Raw genomic sequence first — 18,498 nt, forward strand, 5'->3', positions numbered from 1 at the left:
AATAATTTAATGTTATTTTATTTGTAAAATTGCATTAGTCCAAATTTTTAGCAAGGTTGTGGTATATTAGTTGATTCAGGGTTGCTTAACTGATGGATTCTAAGACTCTTGATATAAAATAAGACACTGGGCTCCATTTACTTTTATTGGTAATAAATTTGGTGTACCTGTTTCGTAAGCCTATAGTAATTTAGAGATGAGTGGTTATTTCTGAGTGGTCTTAGGGGTACCAGAAAAAGTAGAAAAATTATAGTTGTTACTGAGGAAATAATCAGGATAAAAGCAAGCGTAATGATCTGCACCCATTTAGTGGAAGGGTGTGATACATTGAAGTTCGTTTCAGTTTTTCTTATCCAAATACCAATCCCTTACTTTTAGGAAGAGGTACCTAAGAATCTCTAGTGTCCTCTGTCGATAGGATAAATTTGTTGGCCTATTAATCCTTCTACTTAGGGGGAAAATTTTGCCTTTGTAATATATCTGGTTTGTTTTAATAGAAAATTAATGTTTAAGATTGCTTAGCATCAGTGTATAATGGACACTCCAGAAGATTGCCATGTCTTCAGTGACTGATTACACCAGCACCGGGCTGTATGTATATAATACCCCGCCCCACCCCACCCTCCAAAAAACTGGGTACCCATACTCCATTTTACTGAGCATCAGTATACTAGAAGGTATGTTAAATATCAGGAGACTTGGATTTGAATTCAGTCTTTGATACTTATTATTTTAGTGACATTTGTAGTCACTTGATCTTTCCTCCCTGTCTTTGGAGACTGGAAAATGCAGCAAGGAAAAATATGCAGCAAGGGCCCAGGGATGTAGCTCAATAGTAGCCTTGTGTTCAGTTTTGAGGTCCTACATTCGATTGTCAGCACCAAACCTTAAAAAAGAATCTGAAACATTGAAAAACAGTATATTGTAAACCAGTATATTTGACTGTGTATACTGTGATCAGTAAACAAACTTTTTCCCCATTTTAGCTAAGTATGTAGATTCAAAGCTTCGTGCAGGCAACAAAGAAGCCACAGATGAAGAACTTGAAAAAATGTTGGATAAGATTATGATCATTTTTAGATTTATCTATGGTAAGTATTTCGTTTTGATACTTTTCTATCAAAACAAAGCACTCAACAGAAAAACTGGCAAGTATAATGAACCTGGAGAGAGTGCTTATTTGGAGTTAGATATTTAAAATTCTATTTAATTCATTGGGGTTCTTTTGTTTTTCTTTTTTTTGGGTCACACCCGGTGATGCTCAGGGGTTACTCCTGGCCCTGCACTCAGGAATTACTCCTGGCGGTGCTCAGGGGACCATATGGGATGCCGGGGATCGAACCCAGGTCGGCCGCATGCAAAGCAAACACCCTAACCCACTGTGCTATTGTTTCAGTCCCTCATTGGGTTTCTTAAGGAATTTTTTTTAAATACCTTGTGCTTTTGACTTATCCATTATAAGAACCTTGACTTTCGCTACATGTTTTATTTTTTGTTTGTTTGTTAATGTTTTGGTTACACACCCAGCAGTACTCAGGGCTTACTCCTTTCTCTGCACTCAGGGAAACCATATGGGGTGCCGGGGATTGAACATACAAGGCAAAATGTCCTAGCTGTTGTACTATCTCTCTGGCCCCCTGCTACTTGTTTTAGTATTGAGAGTATTGAAACCAAAGTCATTGGTTAACTAAAGCTTTCTAAAGAAAATTTAATGCAGTCTTAATTCTTTGTAGCAAGGAGTCTTCTGAAATATCAGGCTCAAAAGATCTTCCTCCATTTTATTTTTCTTTGCATTTTACAAACTTGGATAACTATATATATAAATTGCTTGGAGTAATGTTGTGATTTATTAAGCCCTCTGAGGAAATTTTGTCAACTATTTTTTAAAATATTTGAGTTGTATTTTCTTATTTAATATAGGCAAGGATGTTTTTGAGGCCTTCTACAAGAAAGATTTAGCCAAACGCCTGTTAGTTGGGAAAAGTGCATCTGTAGATGCTGAAAAATCAATGCTCTCCAAACTTAAGCATGGTATGTTTTCATTTTCTTTTCTTTCATTTCTGAGGGAAAATGTTTTCTTTTAAACAATTGGTTGCTTTCTTAAACATCGATACATGTTTTTACAATGAAAACATAAATTGAGTAATAAGGTCATGAGATTTCCAACCTCTCTTATACATACCTACTGCACCTTACTTTTAAAATAAATAATTGGAGACAGAGTGATAGTAAAGCAGGCGGGGCAAATGCCTTGCATGCGGTCAACCTGGTTTTGATCCCCTGCACCCTGTATGGTCCCCTGAACCCTACCAGGAGTGACCTCTGACTACACAGCCAGGAGAAAGCCCTTAGCACTGCTGGGTGTAAGCCCAAAACAAAATAAAATCATCATTATTTGTATAAAAGTAGACCATATTACAACAGAATTAAAGAGTTTAAATTAATGGGGCATACACTTTGAGGTAGAGGTTCTTTTTATTCTTAAAAATAGTTGCAGGTAATTATAATTTTTGCATTTTATGTTTCGATTTCATATTGTTTCTACTACTTAAAATACTATAAATGTATGAACATCTTTAATAGAATGTGGAGCTGCTTTTACCAGCAAACTTGAAGGAATGTTTAAAGACATGGAACTTTCTAAAGACATCATGATTCAGTTCAAACAGGTAAAAGTGAGTTAAACTCTTTAGTTCCTCAAATTTAAATATGTTTCTTTACCTCCATACTATGTTTTATACTGAAAAGGATAAATAAAAACATGTATTTGTTGTAACACTTAATAGCAACTCAGATGATATTCACAGTAGAGAAAAAGATCAACCATGAAATGTGAGTATATTCAGCATATATTCTCAGTCTACACCCAAGATAACACAAGCATAGCAATAAAATACATAAAACTAAGATCTGAGTGAGCAAATCTGTAGCTAGATTGTGAGAACAGGATTTCCCCAGTATCTAAGTACTGTTGGTGATTTGCATGTTTAGAGGTGGCAGTGGGGAGGGAAGAGAAAAGGTTTTATTACCTTTATAAGTGGTTATATAAGATCTTTGGTGACATTGGGAATGAGAAGTTCTCTTCTCAGTTTTGAAGATGTTGGTAGAAGATAATTTTGAAATATTTAAGGGCACTAGTAGTAGTGATGGCTTTAATTAGATTTATTTTCTAGACTTTAAGTAGTGATTTATTTACTATTGCTGAGGTGAGAAATAAGAGTAGGAAAAGATGACTGGAACAAGATCACTATCAGTAAGGGTTCTGTAGTAGCTGCAGAATAGTCCTAAGTAGCTGTAGAACAGGGTTTATGTGCTCTGCCCTTTCCCCCCTCTTCTTCCTTCCTCACTTCAGGTCACTCCTTGCAAACAGGCAGTGAAGCAAGTGAAAGACCCGTGACTTGGTCTGGCTGGTGGGTTGAGGAATGGGGGTTGCTGCAAGGTGTTCCGTAGGGTTCTCCAAAGGTGGGCAAATCAGGTGGTATTATGGGGGGAATGGAGAAGAGATCCTGTAACAGCCCAGCTGGATGTGAGAAATTATTTAATAGTACCTGTAACATTGTCAGGTGATTTTTTTGTGTGCCATTTGAAGCGAAATGCAAGTTAACCTATGCACTTTCCTTGTGTACTTAATAATAGGTTTCATCTATTTACAGTAACTTTAATAGCTGCTTTGTATTTTAAGAATGGTCAGTATTTGCATGTGATTTAATAATAGCGGGGTTTCTTGAATGGGTCATTATGAAATGACAGATGCACTTTTTTAAGACCAGTGTCTGTTTTTATCTTCTTACAGTATATGCAGAATCAGAATGTACCTGGGAATATTGAGTTAACTGTGCATATCCTTACAATGGGTTATTGGCCAACTTATGTGCCTATGGAAGTTCATTTACCAACAGAGGTAAGATTTCTGTCTAGGTTTTGAATTAAACACCCAGAAGAAGCACATAGTATTTATCTTTGGCTTATCATAAAAAATAGTAAACATCCTGTGTTTGGAAGTGTACCACCACCAAATACCATTGTCTTCATATTTTCCTCTCCTCGTTTAATTAGAGTACAGTTTATGATGCTAAATTTCCCAATTCAGTGCCACAGCGATAGTATCACGGGTAGGACATTTGCCTTGCATGTGGCTGACCTGTGTTCAGTTGCTTGTCATCAATATGGTCCCCCATGCCTGCCAGGATTAATTGCTGAGTGTAGATCCAGGAATAATCCCTGAGCATGCAAAGAATGGCCAAATTAAAAAAAAAATAAATTAAAAATTAAAAAGAAAAAGAATGGCCAAAAAAGCCCTCCCCAAAAAAACTCAAACCTCCCAGTTCAGCACTACTTTCCCTGACTCATCTTTTATTTTTCCCAGATGGTCACCTGGGTGTTGATTTGATATGGGATGGATATTTTAGTAATCTATCAGGATTGAAGCCTAGAAAGGGGGTTAAGGTTAGAGTAAGATTGAAAATACTCCATGGTTAGGGATGACATCATGAAATTTGCTTGTAAGTGGATAGACATGGGGAGTATCATGCTATGTGAAATGAATCAGAAAGAGAAGGACACATACAGAAGGACTGCACTCATTTGTGGAGTATAAAATAACATAACACAAGACCAATACCCAAGGACAGTAGATACAAGGGTCAGGAAGATTGCTTCATAGTTGGAAGCCTGCCTCCTGAGCGGGTGGGGAGAAGGCAGCTGGAATAGAAAAGGGATCACTAAGAAAATGATGGTTGGAGGAATCAGTTGGGATTGGAGATGTGTGCTGAAAGTAGATAAAGGACCAAACATGATAACCTCTCAGTACGCACATTGCAAACCATAATGCCCAAAAGTAGAGAGTATGGGGAATATTGTCTGCCATGGAGGCAGTGGGAGGGTGGTAAAGGTGGGGGTATACTGGGGATATTGGTGGTGGGGAATGTACACTGGTGGAGGGATGGGTGTTTGATCATTGTGTGATTGTAACTCAAACATGAAAGCTTGTAACTGTATCTCATGGTGAATCAAATTAAAAATTTTTTAAGATGACAACAAAAAATACTCCATGATTATGGCCTTAGAAGTATGGGAAGTGAATTTCCCTCAAAAATGGGGGAGGTAAACAGAAAAGCGGCTTATTTTGAAAAATGTAAGAAAGACAGAACTTTAGAAACTGTCCACTTTTATCAGGTGGTAGGAAGAGAAACCTGTGAAAGAACTCAGTTGAGAATGAGGTCAAGGAACCAGCAAGTTTAGACGCACAAACACCACCAGAGAAATTATCCAGATTCAGAAATTGAATAGAATATTCTAGAATTATCTAAGAGTATGCACACTGATAAATACTATTAGATTTTGTAGCTATGTAGCAGATCCATTGATCATTTTGTTGTGAGATTATCTCCCATTTGTTTTTACTTTTAGGAGCATTTAGGGACACATCCAGTGGTGCTCAGGAGCAAATTATATAGTCTTATAAACTTTCAAATACTATTAATCAAGCTGTGTTTATATGTATATGAAGGTATAGATGAGATGAATGTGATACTGGATACAGAGTTTAAACAAACCTTTATTTTATTCACTGCAGATGGTAAAACTTCAGGAGATCTTTAAGACATTTTATCTGGGTAAACATAGTGGCCGAAAACTTCAGTGGCAGTCAACCCTCGGCCACTGTGTACTAAAAGCAGAATTTAAAGAAGTAAGTAGATGTTCCCAAAATTTAAAGTTCACTTTCATCTTTGATGCTGAAGGCATTCCTCTTGAGTCCAAGGTTTAAGATGTTTTATACATGTATCCTAAATGTCTGCATGACACCTGATAGTCACAGTTTTGTGTATAATCTGAGTGTGATTTTTCCCATAATTCAGTGTCCCTGCTGCAAAACCACAAAGCCTTTCCTTCTATCCTTTTTTCCCGCCTTTAGATGTATGATGTTTGGACACAGAACATCTTGTTGCTGGCATCTAAAAAATAGAGTGGTGTTAGGGGAACATCTCCCATATCTAATTTTAAAACCCATAGAGCCTTTTATGACTAATTGGATGCAAGCAAGTAGAAAATGCATTTGAAATAGATAGATGTCTATAATGATAGATTATTATTAATTTTTATTACTGTGTTCTCTTTAAATTTTAAGATTTAATAAAATACCTGTAAAACGTCTCTCAGCCCATCCCCCTATTTTGGGTAGATCACACTTAAACCTTACACTGAACATACTGGCTTTTCTGGATTATGTTAATCCATGTTTCTAAATCCACTAATTAAAATAATGCTTTTCCTGTAAGAGATTAGGTATTTGATTAAGTTTAATGTGCTTTTAAAAATAATGTCCAAGCACTGCTGTTTTTCCAACAGGGGAAAAAAGAACTTCAGGTCTCTCTCTTCCAAACGCTGGTGCTGCTAATGTTTAATGAGGGAGAGGAGTTCAGTTTAGAAGAAATCAAGCAGGCAACTGGAATAGGTTTGTGTTAAATCAATCTAACAGTAAGCATGTGGCGTTCATTATGTGCACTCTATTCTTAAGAGCTCTAAGGGGCTACGAGGGAATAATTGCTCTCAATCTTGTAAATAGAATTATGGGATAAGAGGGAAATGACACTAGAATAATTTTAAAACCACGTACCAATCTGTGGAGCCTACTTGGAGTATATCGAGTTTTCTGCATATACTCCTGGAGTGCATGGGCTGGCGAAACAGTACAGGGGGGGAAGTGCTTGCCTTGCGTGCACCTGACTCAGTTCAGTCTCCAGTACCACATAATCTGAGCACTGCTGGGTGTGGCCCACTCCCCTCACCAAATTCCACATAATAAGAGATCATTGTAAACTGGCACAATAGGAAAAATATTCATGAGGGATGTTAATCTTAAATTGGGCCTCAAGCTTTAGTTAAACAGGAGGCATAGACACAAAGGGAAATATCGAAATTGGAGATAGGCATGACAAATGTGTTGACAGTCACAAAATGTTTTGAGGGGGGACACATCCAGTGGGGGTGGTCAGTCCAATGCCAGAATTGAACTTAGAATTCACACATTTGTAAAGCTTGCCCTCCAGCCTTTTAAAGTGTTTTCCTAGCCTAGAGTTAGTAGGCAAGATGTGGAGAACCTTGTAAACATAGTAAAATAAACCCACATTACGGCATCTCAGATGTGTAACATGAACTGTTTGAACTAGTCTGGGATATAGGGCGCTTTGGAGCGTGAGGAGATAGTTCTGTCCACAGTTTAACCAGGTAATTTAGATGTAATAAGGGGTTTAGAGTAGAATTAGGTCAGTGAAAATGAGGGAGACATTTCTAAGGAAGCAGCTACTGGATATGTGGTGGATGATTCTGGGGTACACGGAGATGGTTCGAAGGACTGGAACACATGCTTTCTATGCTGGGACCTCAGGTTCAGTCCTTGGCACTATATGGTCCCCTGTGTGTAATCCAAGCCCCTTAAGTGATTATTCCAGGGCTATAACAATTGGAAAGAGGATACAGTGTTGTGGGAGTTTCATGGGAAAGATGATTAATAAAATCTTGTACATAGTGGAGTAGTTATTAAATCAGTTAGGTTCAAGGTGTCTTTTAAATGCAGAGCTGAACGGGCTGGAGAGTTCAGAGATTAAGGTACTTATCTTAAGGTTGACTCTGAATCTTCCCTTAGCACTAGTTATGGTCCTCTGAGCACTGTCAAGTGTGGCCCAACCCCCAAATGTGGAACTAAAAGAAGTGAGATGTCATTTTTTGAGATTTAGTAGTTACCTACTTAGAATGATCATTGAAGTGTTTAGAGGACACCCAGGAAGAAAAGACATTGGATGGAACAAAGAGGAAGTCATTAGTGACCTTGAGGGAAATCAGAAACACTTAAAAGAGGAATGGGGGAATATGTAGATGGAGGTTGAATGTAGCTGTTCATGTTGATGAGCTAATAACAAAGTAATTAAGCCTCTTTCTTCTTCAGAGGATGGAGAATTACGGAGAACACTACAGTCATTGGCTTGTGGCAAAGCCAGAGTTCTGGCAAAAAATCCAAAGGGCAAAGATATTGAAGATGGTGACAAGTTCATTTGTAATGATGATTTCAAACACAAACTTTTTAGGATTAAGATCAATCAGATCCAGATGAAAGAAACGGTATTTCTTTAGCATTCTCCTAGTCCTATTTGCTCTGGAATTATGTGTTCATAATAAAAATGTATATAAAGTTTTTATGCCTATAATATCACAATAGTATTAACAGTCTCTATGATTAATGGTAGCATAAATAAACTTAAATATTTGGTTTTGGAGTTTTAAGAGAGGGAGAGGTACTCATTTGGTACTCAATTATTGCATACTCATCATAATTTTATAGTCTTTGTCTTTTGAGTTTTTTCGTGCCATTAAATATATGTACAAGATGGCAGATGGCTATACAGTATTTTTTAAATGCCTGTTATATCTGTTGTTAGCAACTGAACATTCGTTACCTGTGTCTTAATCTTTTTGATCGTTCCCTTGTGATAAATTTATGGAAGTAGTTCTTTTGAGTTAAAAAAGTATTAAAAATGTAAGGGTCTTCATTAAAATGTAAGGGTCTTCATACATATGTCTTCATACATACATACAAAGCCTTTCTATATTTTAGAAAGGCTTTGTCAATTGATACTGTCCTTTTAAAAGCTTTTTGACTTGCTTGGTAAAAATCTGAGGAATTTAGTATTTCTTTCTTGCTTTTTTTTTTGCTTTTTGGGTCACACCTGGCAATGCACAGGGGTTACTCCTGGCTCTGCACTCAGGAATCACCCCTGGCAGTGCTTAGGGGACCATATGGGATGCTGGGAATCGAACCTGGGTAGGCCGCGTGCAAGGCAAACACCCTACCCGCTGTGCTATTGCTCCAGCCCCAGGAATTTAGTATTTCTAAGTGGTAAAGTACTTGCTTTGGTTGCAAGGTGACCTGGGTTCCACCCCCAACACTGCTCCCCCCCAAAAAAAGGCTTTTTAATTTCTAAGAAACTTATTACAAAACCAACAACTGTAGTGTTCAGTTCCAACAAGATCTAATAATACTTGATAGAAAGTTTTAATGTGGGGCAACTCAGCATCTCAAACAAGTTCCTGTCTTTTCCACATTCACATTGAAGGCAGTGTAGTCCCTTACAGGATTTCTGTGTCATGGGCCAGAGAAATAGTACAGGGGTTAAAGCACTTGACTTTTATGTTGCTTGCCCTGGTTCAGTCCTGGCCACCACAGAAGGTTCCCTGAGCACTACCAAGAATGAACCCTGAGCCACTGCTGGGAGTGGTCCAACACCCCCCCCCCAGCACCTAAAAAAAAACACTCATTTCCTAACTTTTAGAACTAACTTTTAGAACTGTTAATGCTGTACCAGAAACTAACTGCAAAAACTCAAGACTATTCTTTTAATTATGGTGCTAAAGTTATTTTGAATTAGTGTTAGACTTGTAAATTGATTTCCAAGCAACTACATTTCTGTGGGTCTTGAACTATGTTGGAGCCAGAGCAGTAGTGTAAAGGGTAGGACACTTGCCTCGTATGCAGCTGACCCAGGTTCAATCCTTGGCATCCCAGTCTGAGCCCACTAGGAGTGATACCTGAGTGCATAGCCAGGAGTCGCCCCTTAGCATTGCTAGGTATGGCTCAAAACACAAAAGAGGCACTATGAATTTCTAATTTTTGTACATTACCAAATGTTTCTTTCAGCTTGGCTCTACCTAATTTGTACCATATCTTGAGTCAGAAATTGGTCAGTGGCATATAAGCCAACATCATACATAAATCTAGTCAACAACAATGGGGCTGGAGCAATAATACAGAGGGTAGGCACTTGCCTTGCATTTTGTCAGCTCGGGTTTGGTCCCCAGCATCCCATATGGTCCCCCAAGTACCGTCAGGAGTAATACCTGAGTACAGAGCCAGGAGTAACTCCTGCGTGTAGCCAGGTGTGGTCCCAAAACAAACAAAATAGAATTCTGGTCAACAGCCATCTAAGGATTTTAAGGATAGAAGAAAATGACAAATTCCCTGTCAAGTCATCTGTTTCCAGAAAAGGAACTCAGAGATGGTATTGGTATGTTAACTAATATTGATACTACTACTACTGGTACAGGAAATAAAGGAGTTAATAGTTGCAGGGTTTTTTTCTGTCATAGTGTGTATTTGCAAATTTCCTTTAAGTAATTTGAAGACTTAACAGGTGTTGCATATATATCCCTTATATGTAAAATGTGTAATAATAAACAACTTTGTTCAGGTGGAATTCCTAAATTTAAAATCTTTTTTTCCGGTAGGTTGAAGAACAAGCAAGTACTACAGAAAGAGTATTCCAGGACAGACAATATCAAATTGATGCTGCAATTGTTCGAATTATGAAGATGAGAAAGACCCTTAGCCACAATCTCCTTGTTTCAGAAGTGTACAATCAGTTGAAATTTCCAGTGAAGGTAGGTGCTTCTGTGTTTTCATATTGACCTTTTTATAAAGGATTTTCAGACAGGAATCTTACAGTTTAAAAGTTTTCATTTGTCACATACACACACACACACACACATCTCATTGCTCATCAGTTTGCTCGAGCGGGTACCAGTAACGTCTCCATTGTGAGACTTGTTACTGTTTTTGGCATATCAAATATGCCATGGGTAGCTTGCCAGGCTCTGCCGTGCGGGGGAGATACTCTCAGTAGCTTGCCAGACTCTCTGAGAGGGGCGGAGGAATCAAACCCGGGTCAGCCGCATGCAAGGCAAATGCCCTACCCGCTGTGCTATCGCTCCTGTGTGTGTGTGTGTTTGTGTGTGTGTGTGGTGTGTGTGTGAGAATAGGGGCCAGAGAGATAGCTCAATGTGTCGTGGGTTCAATCCCCGGCACCCCATAATGATCCCCAAGCACTGCCAGGAATGATTTCTAAATGCAAAGGCTAGAGTAAGCCCTGAGCATTGCCAGTGTGGCCCAGCTCCACCCCCTCCAGCCAAAAAAAAAAAGAAAGCATTTTATACAGGCTCTTAAACTTGGGGTCTGAAGATGTAACTCAGTAGTAAAGTAGGTGGCTTGCATATATGGGACTCTGGGTTTGCTCTTTGGCATCCAACCTTTGCCCCCTCCCCCAAAAAAGAGCTCTGCCACCTTACTGTTAAACTTGTCTTTGAAATTTTCAAGATCATTATTTCTTTTGGGCCTCTGTTATTCCCACTTGAACCACCTTGGTATTTGACAGGTTCAGATTTTTCTAATTGTTTAGTTTATTTCATAAACTAATTCTCTGTTTAGTTACGTAGTGTCAATTTAAAAACTGCAGGCCCGGATATTAAGGTACCTGCCCAGCAGCTTTGGCTGTGACACTGGTTCTAATCCTAGCACTGTGCCACGGGTATGACCCTCAGGACAAAAATCCATTTAATAGTCCTCATTGGGCATATTTTTTTTGAAGTTCAGTTCTGCCTAACTGCAATTGGTCATTGTATGGATGTGTTCCAGTATAAATGCCCAGGGCACAGACAGTGTAGTGTACTGGGCTGTCTTTCAAGATGTGTTGGTTTTTTGTTTGTTTGGGGGCTACACCTGGTAGTGTTCAGGGGTTACTCCTTGCTCTTTATTCAAGGATAACTCTTAGCAGTGCTCAAGGGACCAAATTAGGTGCTGTATTAGGGAATCAAACCAAGATCTGCCATGTGCAAGGCAAGGCCCTACTCACTGTATTATTTCTTTGGCCCCTGTTTTTCAAGTTTCAGAAGATTCCTAAACTTGTGATAAAAAACACTTACTAGGTGTTTTTTTTTTAATAGACTCTTGGTTACTCAAGTTCTCATGAGCTTGGTGCTCATGTAATAACCTCTTTCACCTTGCTGAGGTTTTTTTTTTTTGGTAAAATGAGGATACTTAGATGGAAAAATCATGAGATATAAATGAGATGACGTATATAGAAAATATAGCACTGGGGGCCAGAAGTAGGTAGTACAAGGTTAAGGTGCTTATCTTATATGCACTGACCACAGTTTGATCCTCAGTACCATGGGAAGTAATTCCTTAGCAATCATCAGCTGTGCCCTCCCCTCAGTAAATAAATTTAGCTCTGGGCCTGGCACATAGTAAGCATTTAATAGCTATTTTTTTTTCTTTTTGGGTCACACCCGGCAATGCACAGGGGTTACTCCTGGCTCTGCACTCAGGAATCACACCTGGCGGTGCTCAGGGGACCGTATGGGATGCTGGGAATCGAACCCGGGTGAACCCGGGTTGGCCACATGCAAGGCAAACGCCCTACCCGCTGTGCTATCACTCCAGCCCCATTAATAATTAATTTACTATAATAAGATTTTTCTCTCTTGGAACCTAATACTATCATGCTGCCAAACTCTCATCTTCTCCTTTGTCAGTAAAGCTTTCTCCTCCAGCTGGAGAGATATTCATGATTAGGAAAGTTAGAGGATCCCTATTATGAACTTAGTACAGATGCTCTAGGTTTTTATTTGTTTTGGGGTCACTCCTGGTTCTGCACTCAGCAATCACTCCTGGTTGTGCTTGGGGGACCATATGAGATAGTGGGGATAAACTTGGATCAGTCACATGCAAGGCAAGTGTTCTAGCTCTCTTTCCCCGCTCCAGGTTATTTTGATTGAGCGAATACCATGTGGATTTTTAAACCTTAGAAATCTTGAGTAAAATAATGCTTAGAATTTTGACTGTTCCTTAGACTGCTTTCTCTCTATACGTCTTGATGAAGTCTCTATTTTACATAAACTGAAAAACCCTCTGTAAGCAAGCAAGATTATATTCTTTTGAATTAAACTAGATACAATAGCATTGGTATTTTGTCATTTAAGAACTAAGAATGCAATCATGAGGACAGTTTATAAGCTTTCTCAGGATTTTTTTTAGCTTTGACATTATATTTTACGTAGCAAAATCATTGAAATAGAGTGAGATAAATATGACATACATATTCACGAATCACGATATCCCATTAATCACTGATTTCTCGGGCGGGCTCAGTAACATCTCATTTCGTGCTTTCCCTGAGATCTTGGAAGTCCATCTCGACTTGGCCCTCCTAATGATGTTGCACTGGGGGCTCTTCAGGGTCAGGGGAATGAGATTCAGCTTGTTACTGGATTTTGCATATGAATACACCATGGGGAGCTTGCAAGGCTGTCCCATGAACTTTCTCAGGATTTAAAACATAAGAAGGATTCAGAAATCCAAGTCTTTTATAGTAGGTAGTTAAATGTTACTTTCAGCCTAAAATATGAAGGTCTAAATTATGGAGTACTTATCAAACCATTTGCCTTAGTGATATTTTGTTTGTTTTGCTGTTTTGTTTTGGGGCTACACCTGGGAGTGCTCAGGGGTTACTCTTGGCTTCTTGGCTGTGCACTCAGGAATTACTCCTGTCGAGCTTGGGAAACTATATGGGATACCGAGACTCTCCTCCAGCCCCACATTTTATTCTGCTTGTAAATTGTGATTTTCCCAAGAAACAGGAATATAGCTAAACAGTAGAGTACTTGCGAGTGTGTAATGATTTCCCAGTACATTTATTTTTTTATTTATAAAATGCATCCGAAGTGTGAGAACTACCTTTTGCCCAAAGTAAAGGTCTACTTATTTTTTCAGACTATCTTGTTAAAACTCCATAGTATTATTTCCCTAATGTGTTACTCAGGTGAAGTTAGGTTAAATTAGTCTTTCATATTTAACTGTGAATAAAGTAGCTAGTTCTTTGAATGCCTCTTTAAAATAGAAAAGTGATGTAACAATATTTGACATGTGTGACTGGATATGTATAGTATAAGCATAATGCATTTCATAACTCAGCTTCTTTTCACTGCACTTAGCTTTTTTTAAAATGAGGAGTACCTGCTCTACATATTTGGGGCCCAGGGATTGATCCCCAGCACAAAAGAAAGAAAAGCAAGCTTTTAAATTAAGCCCAAGTTGGGGATCTGCATAGGGGTCAGAGGCTCATGTTTTGTATGCTCAGGATCTCAGTTCAATCTCTGGCCCCTTAAGAAACCTGAGGACTAAGTATGGCCTTGGTGGTCTCCAACACTAACACATGAGACCCAAGGAGTACCTCCTTCTTGGACTTTTAGCACTGAACAAAAAGCCTGACTAGAGTCTCCAAGAGAAAGTATCTCTTGGAAGGCTCCCCCACCTCAAAGAGATGAAATAGTAAATACAAACTTTTCGTTTTGGTTTTTGGGCCAAACCTGCAGTGCTCAGGACTTGCTCTTGACTCTGTTCATGGATCCCTCACTGAGGGCGGGGCTCAGGGGACTTCTGTGATGCTTAGGATCAAACCCAGCTCAACCACACGCAAAGCAAGTGCCCTTCGTACTGTACTCTCTCCAGACTGAAGCCCAAACTTATTTTAATTGGCATTTGGTAAATGGATTTGAGCTTGTGATTATGAACTTTGCACTGAAAGTTTGCTTTCTCTTACAGCCTGCTGATCTTAAGAAGAGAATAGAGTCATTAATTGACAGAGATTATATGGAAAGAGATAAAGAAAATCCAAACCAGTACAACTACATCGCATAAAATATTGGCCTTGGGAGGAGCATTTGGTGTCATACAGTAGCCAGTGAATAACTAATCTGTTGATCCTGTATTATTTGACTTGTTTTATACTACCAATGACCAAATGAAGCAATGTAATGGAGTAGTTGAGGTGGACTTTTTCAGTGGTTAACATGCCCAGTTAAAGAGTAATATTTACCTTTAAGAAGAATGTTGTTGAACTCTTTGCATGTTATTTAGTATGATGTGCAGAAAATTCTTAAGAAAGTACCTGGTCTTCATAATTCCTCTTTGGAACTGGGGAAGAGGTTCCTATGCCTATTAAGACAGAAGGGGGGTTCTTATACACCATTAATTACTAAGCAAAAGGTTTTTTTGCTTAAAATGTCATTTAAAGATACTTAAACTGCATGCAGACTTTATTTACTGTACAGAGTTCTGGATGTATTTATCAAATAGAAAAACCACCCTGGACTTGGTTGTTCACCTGTTTTGTGATTTCCCTTGAAAAGAAAAATAAGTTGTCATAGCTAATTGATATTTTACTAGGTATTGTTCTGTTACATTGAAAGGGATTTTTTTCAAAAAAGAGCTTATTTGGAAACAACTTTTCAAGTAGAGGGACAGTTGCTTACTCTTATATATACACATCCTAGAATTTTCCACTTATGTCTATGGAATGTGTGTATATAAATTAGCCCTAAGTTTACTGTGCTAATTAACAGGTACTTATAAAAAATAGCTGAAATAGAAAATTGCTGATGGAGTTGTACTAGAAGAATATGATAGGAGAGAAAAATCCCAACTCTTCATATTAAAAATTAATACTATTTGAAAATTGTAAAAGAGACCAAAATAATATGTTTTGTAAATTCATTTTACAAAAATTACAAGAGTAAAAATTCAACTAATTCTCAACTTCCTTTTGACTTTAATTGTTGTTTGATCAGTTTTGTCTTTAACTTGGACCAATTGTAGATTGTTACAGACTTCCTAGGATTTACCATTCCTGTTTACCAAAGTTAGTTTGGGGAAGCATCCCAGCTCTCCTCCTCACTGGTAAAAAATGCCCTTTCTATTCTCATTCGAACTTTCGAAAGCCTTAGACATAAACATTTTCCTCACATAGCCCTTATTTGGGAATTTCAAATTCTGTCATGCAGATCTTAACTCCGTTCAAAACTGCTTGAAGATTTAAAAACTCTCACAGCCACTGGACACTTTTCAGGAAAATGTCCTGGGATTGTTCATACATAGAAAATAGCAAAAGTGTTTACCGTGTAAGTGGATTTTTTGATTCTTTATTTTTCCTTGGAACTTTGAAGAGGATGGATCTTGAAGGAAAAGCAGAAAATTTTGTTTTGACTTTTAATATCAAAACTGCTTTAATGCTTTTTGCAGCGGTATATATCCTAGAATATTTGGAGCCATTAGTAACAACCTAGGTCCTAACCTTCAACTGGAGGAGACTTTTGGCTCTTGTGTCTGCTATTGTTTCTTCAGCTCTCAAAATCGGCTATAAAAAGTTGCCTGTTTCTAATTGTACCAACTTAAACAACTGTTGTCTAATCATCTGTGGTACATAGAATGCCTTTTTAATGCTTTTTGAGCAACCATTGCCTGTATTTCCGTAGCTCCTCCCTGGGTCCCATACATGAGCTCATTTGAGAATGAATATGCCTTTTTTACCCCCTCTCTGTAATGGACCATCTATGTCAGTGTTGAAACATCTCTCTGATGGTGTCAGAGATGTAGACTACATCATAAGACCTGATAGTTACTCTCAAGGAATTTCTAGATAGACTTGGTCCTGTTAGGAGGAGACTTGGTGTCACTTTTGTTATCTGGAGGCTGGTCCCCTCCCTCCCTGAGGCTTTTCAGTTTTTGAAAACTTGATGCTCTTTCAACTGAGAAAATTGGTGTGGCTATTAAACAAGTTGAGGGGAGCTGTAAGAGCAATTAAAGATTAATGCAAACAACATGGAAAATTGTGAATTTCAGTTGTTGTTCTGTATCAGTTGAATTTTTGTGCTCTTTTCCCTGTGTACGTGGTGGTTCTATTTTTCTCCAATAAAAGTTTTATTTAAAAAAAAAAAACCTTTTTGGCGCAGATCTTGAAAATGCATATTTTCTCCTTTTGGTTGTTACGGTTTACTGATTGTGCTTTATGGATGTGGATGAGGGGAGGGGATGGGAAAGGGTGGTTAAAACCCCCAGGAATCCTGAAGGGTAGGTATTGTTAAAGGTCATATTGTAAGAATTGAGTACCAGTATAAACACTGTTTTACTCAGATGCTCAAAACTCAGTTTCAAGAAGTGAGTATGAAGCTAATCTTAAGTCATGGGCTAGCAGGAAGATCATTAAGTACTCTTTTAGGGCTGAAGACATGATCTAAGTGTTAACACTCACACCTTGTGTGCAGTGAATCCATTCCATCGCTCGCACTACATGGTCCCTGAGCATCAAGCATCCCTGAGTGCAACCTTGAAGGCCCTGAACATTGTGGGGTGACCCCAGTAATTTCCAATGCTGCAGGGCCAAGTAGCACCATATCCTCAGTCCTTCACATTGAAAAACCTGACCGGTTGGCTACGAATCATGACTCCATAACTTACAATTCCCCTGCCCCTTAGAATACTGATCACTGTCATCCCGTTGCTCATCGATTTGCTCGAGCGGGCACCAGTAACGCCTCTCATTGGGAGACACTGTTACAGTTTTTGGCATATCCAATACGCATGGGTAGCTTGCCAGGCTCTGCTGTGTGGGCTCCATATTCTCGGTAGCTTGCCGGGCTCTCCGAGAGGGGCGGAGGAATCAAACACGGGTCGGCCGCGTGAAAGGCGAATGCCCAACCGCTGTGCTATCGTTCCAGCCCTTGGAATACCAGAAAAATAATTATTTTTAGATAACATGATTTTCAAAGAAAAGTTTGACAATAGTTTCAGGCATGCAGCGCTTCCAGCTCCAACACCACCAGTGGCTCCACGTTCCTTCCCACCCTCCCAATGTCTTCTTGACACACATTTTTAAATTATTATAGCTTGAATCCCCGTTTACAATAGTATTGGGTCTAGTGGTTTAGATATATATGTATACCAGTAGCTTACCTCTAGACCAAGGAGCCCAAGACCTCTGAACCTTTCCCTGTTTCTTCCAGTCCACCTTTTCTTGTTTCCCCCTTTCTGTTTCTCCTTTCTTGGCATTTTTATTTCTGTAATCTAGAACAGCTGGTTTGTGCACCTGTGACTCCTTCCATTCCCTAGACTTGTTATTCTGTTTGCCACAGATTAGTGAGAACATAGCATATTTTCTTTGTCGTTCTGATTTAAGATGATGAGATCCTCCAATTGCAGAGAATTGCATGATCTCAAAATTTCTTGTGGCTGCACAGTATTCTATTGTATATGTATCCCACATTTGTATAACCCAATCTGTCATTGGACACCTAGGTTATTTCCATAACCTGTCTATTAAAAACCACTTGTTTAGAGCTAGAGAGACAATTCAGTCTCTCTAGCTCTAGGCACTTGCCTCACCTATGGACAACCTGGGTTGGATTCCCAACCACCTTGTATGGTGCCCCCCAAGGAATAATTCATGAGCACTGCAGGTGTGACATCAAAACAAGCCCACTTATTTATAGATTGTTGTAGTTAGCAGTTTGGGGCTACATACACTCATAAGAAAGTGCTCCTTAAGACCCTTCTCGAGACTAATCAAGAAACCTCTTTTGGGGTTGTTTTGCTGCGGAGGGAGAGGTGACCATATCTGGTGGTGTCAGGGCTTTTCTGGGAGCACCTTTTGGATGAGGTCACTCCTGGTGTTCTCAGGAGACCAAATCCAAGTCTCTACGCAATGCGTGCATTCTAGAACTTGAAGCCATCTCGTCAGCCCTTCAAGAAGGTTTTTGAACCTGAGTCTACTGAATAGTATTAACATAAAGTCTAGCATACTCTAGATTTTTATTTTTTATTTGTGTACGGTTTTCAAT

At 38.9% G+C, this 18,498-nt stretch overlaps 1 protein-coding gene across 7 annotated transcripts in view; it reads left to right on the forward strand.

Moving 5' to 3' along the window:
* Nucleotides 1-16,600, forward strand: part of CUL4B (cullin 4B) — a 33,741-nt gene extending 17,141 nt beyond the window's left edge. For 2 of the 7 annotated variants that reach the window (XM_055119961.1, XM_055119963.1), the window contains exons 13-22: nucleotides 987-1,091; nucleotides 1,266-1,346; nucleotides 1,921-2,031; nucleotides 2,584-2,675; nucleotides 3,794-3,901; nucleotides 5,576-5,689; nucleotides 6,349-6,454; nucleotides 7,946-8,118; nucleotides 10,279-10,431; nucleotides 14,429-16,600. In XM_055119961.1, coding sequence (XP_054975936.1) covers nucleotides 987-1,091; nucleotides 1,266-1,346; nucleotides 1,921-2,031; nucleotides 2,584-2,675; nucleotides 3,794-3,901; nucleotides 5,576-5,689; nucleotides 6,349-6,454; nucleotides 7,946-8,118; nucleotides 10,279-10,431; nucleotides 14,429-14,524 — 1,139 coding nt within the window. In that variant the 3' untranslated portion in view covers nucleotides 14,525-16,600. The remainder of the gene's footprint in view (nucleotides 1-986; nucleotides 1,092-1,265; nucleotides 1,347-1,920; nucleotides 2,032-2,583; nucleotides 2,676-3,793; nucleotides 3,902-5,575; nucleotides 5,690-6,348; nucleotides 6,455-7,945; nucleotides 8,119-10,278; nucleotides 10,432-14,428) is intronic. The other 5 variants (XM_055119964.1, XM_055119966.1, XM_055119965.1 and 2 more) reach the window with 3 other exon arrangements.
* Nucleotides 16,601-18,498: the final 1,898 nt, after the last annotated feature.

Source organism: Sorex araneus, chromosome X (assembly GCF_027595985.1).
Source record: "Sorex araneus isolate mSorAra2 chromosome X, mSorAra2.pri, whole genome shotgun sequence".
Classification (NCBI taxonomy): Eukaryota; Metazoa; Chordata; class Mammalia; order Eulipotyphla; family Soricidae; genus Sorex; species Sorex araneus.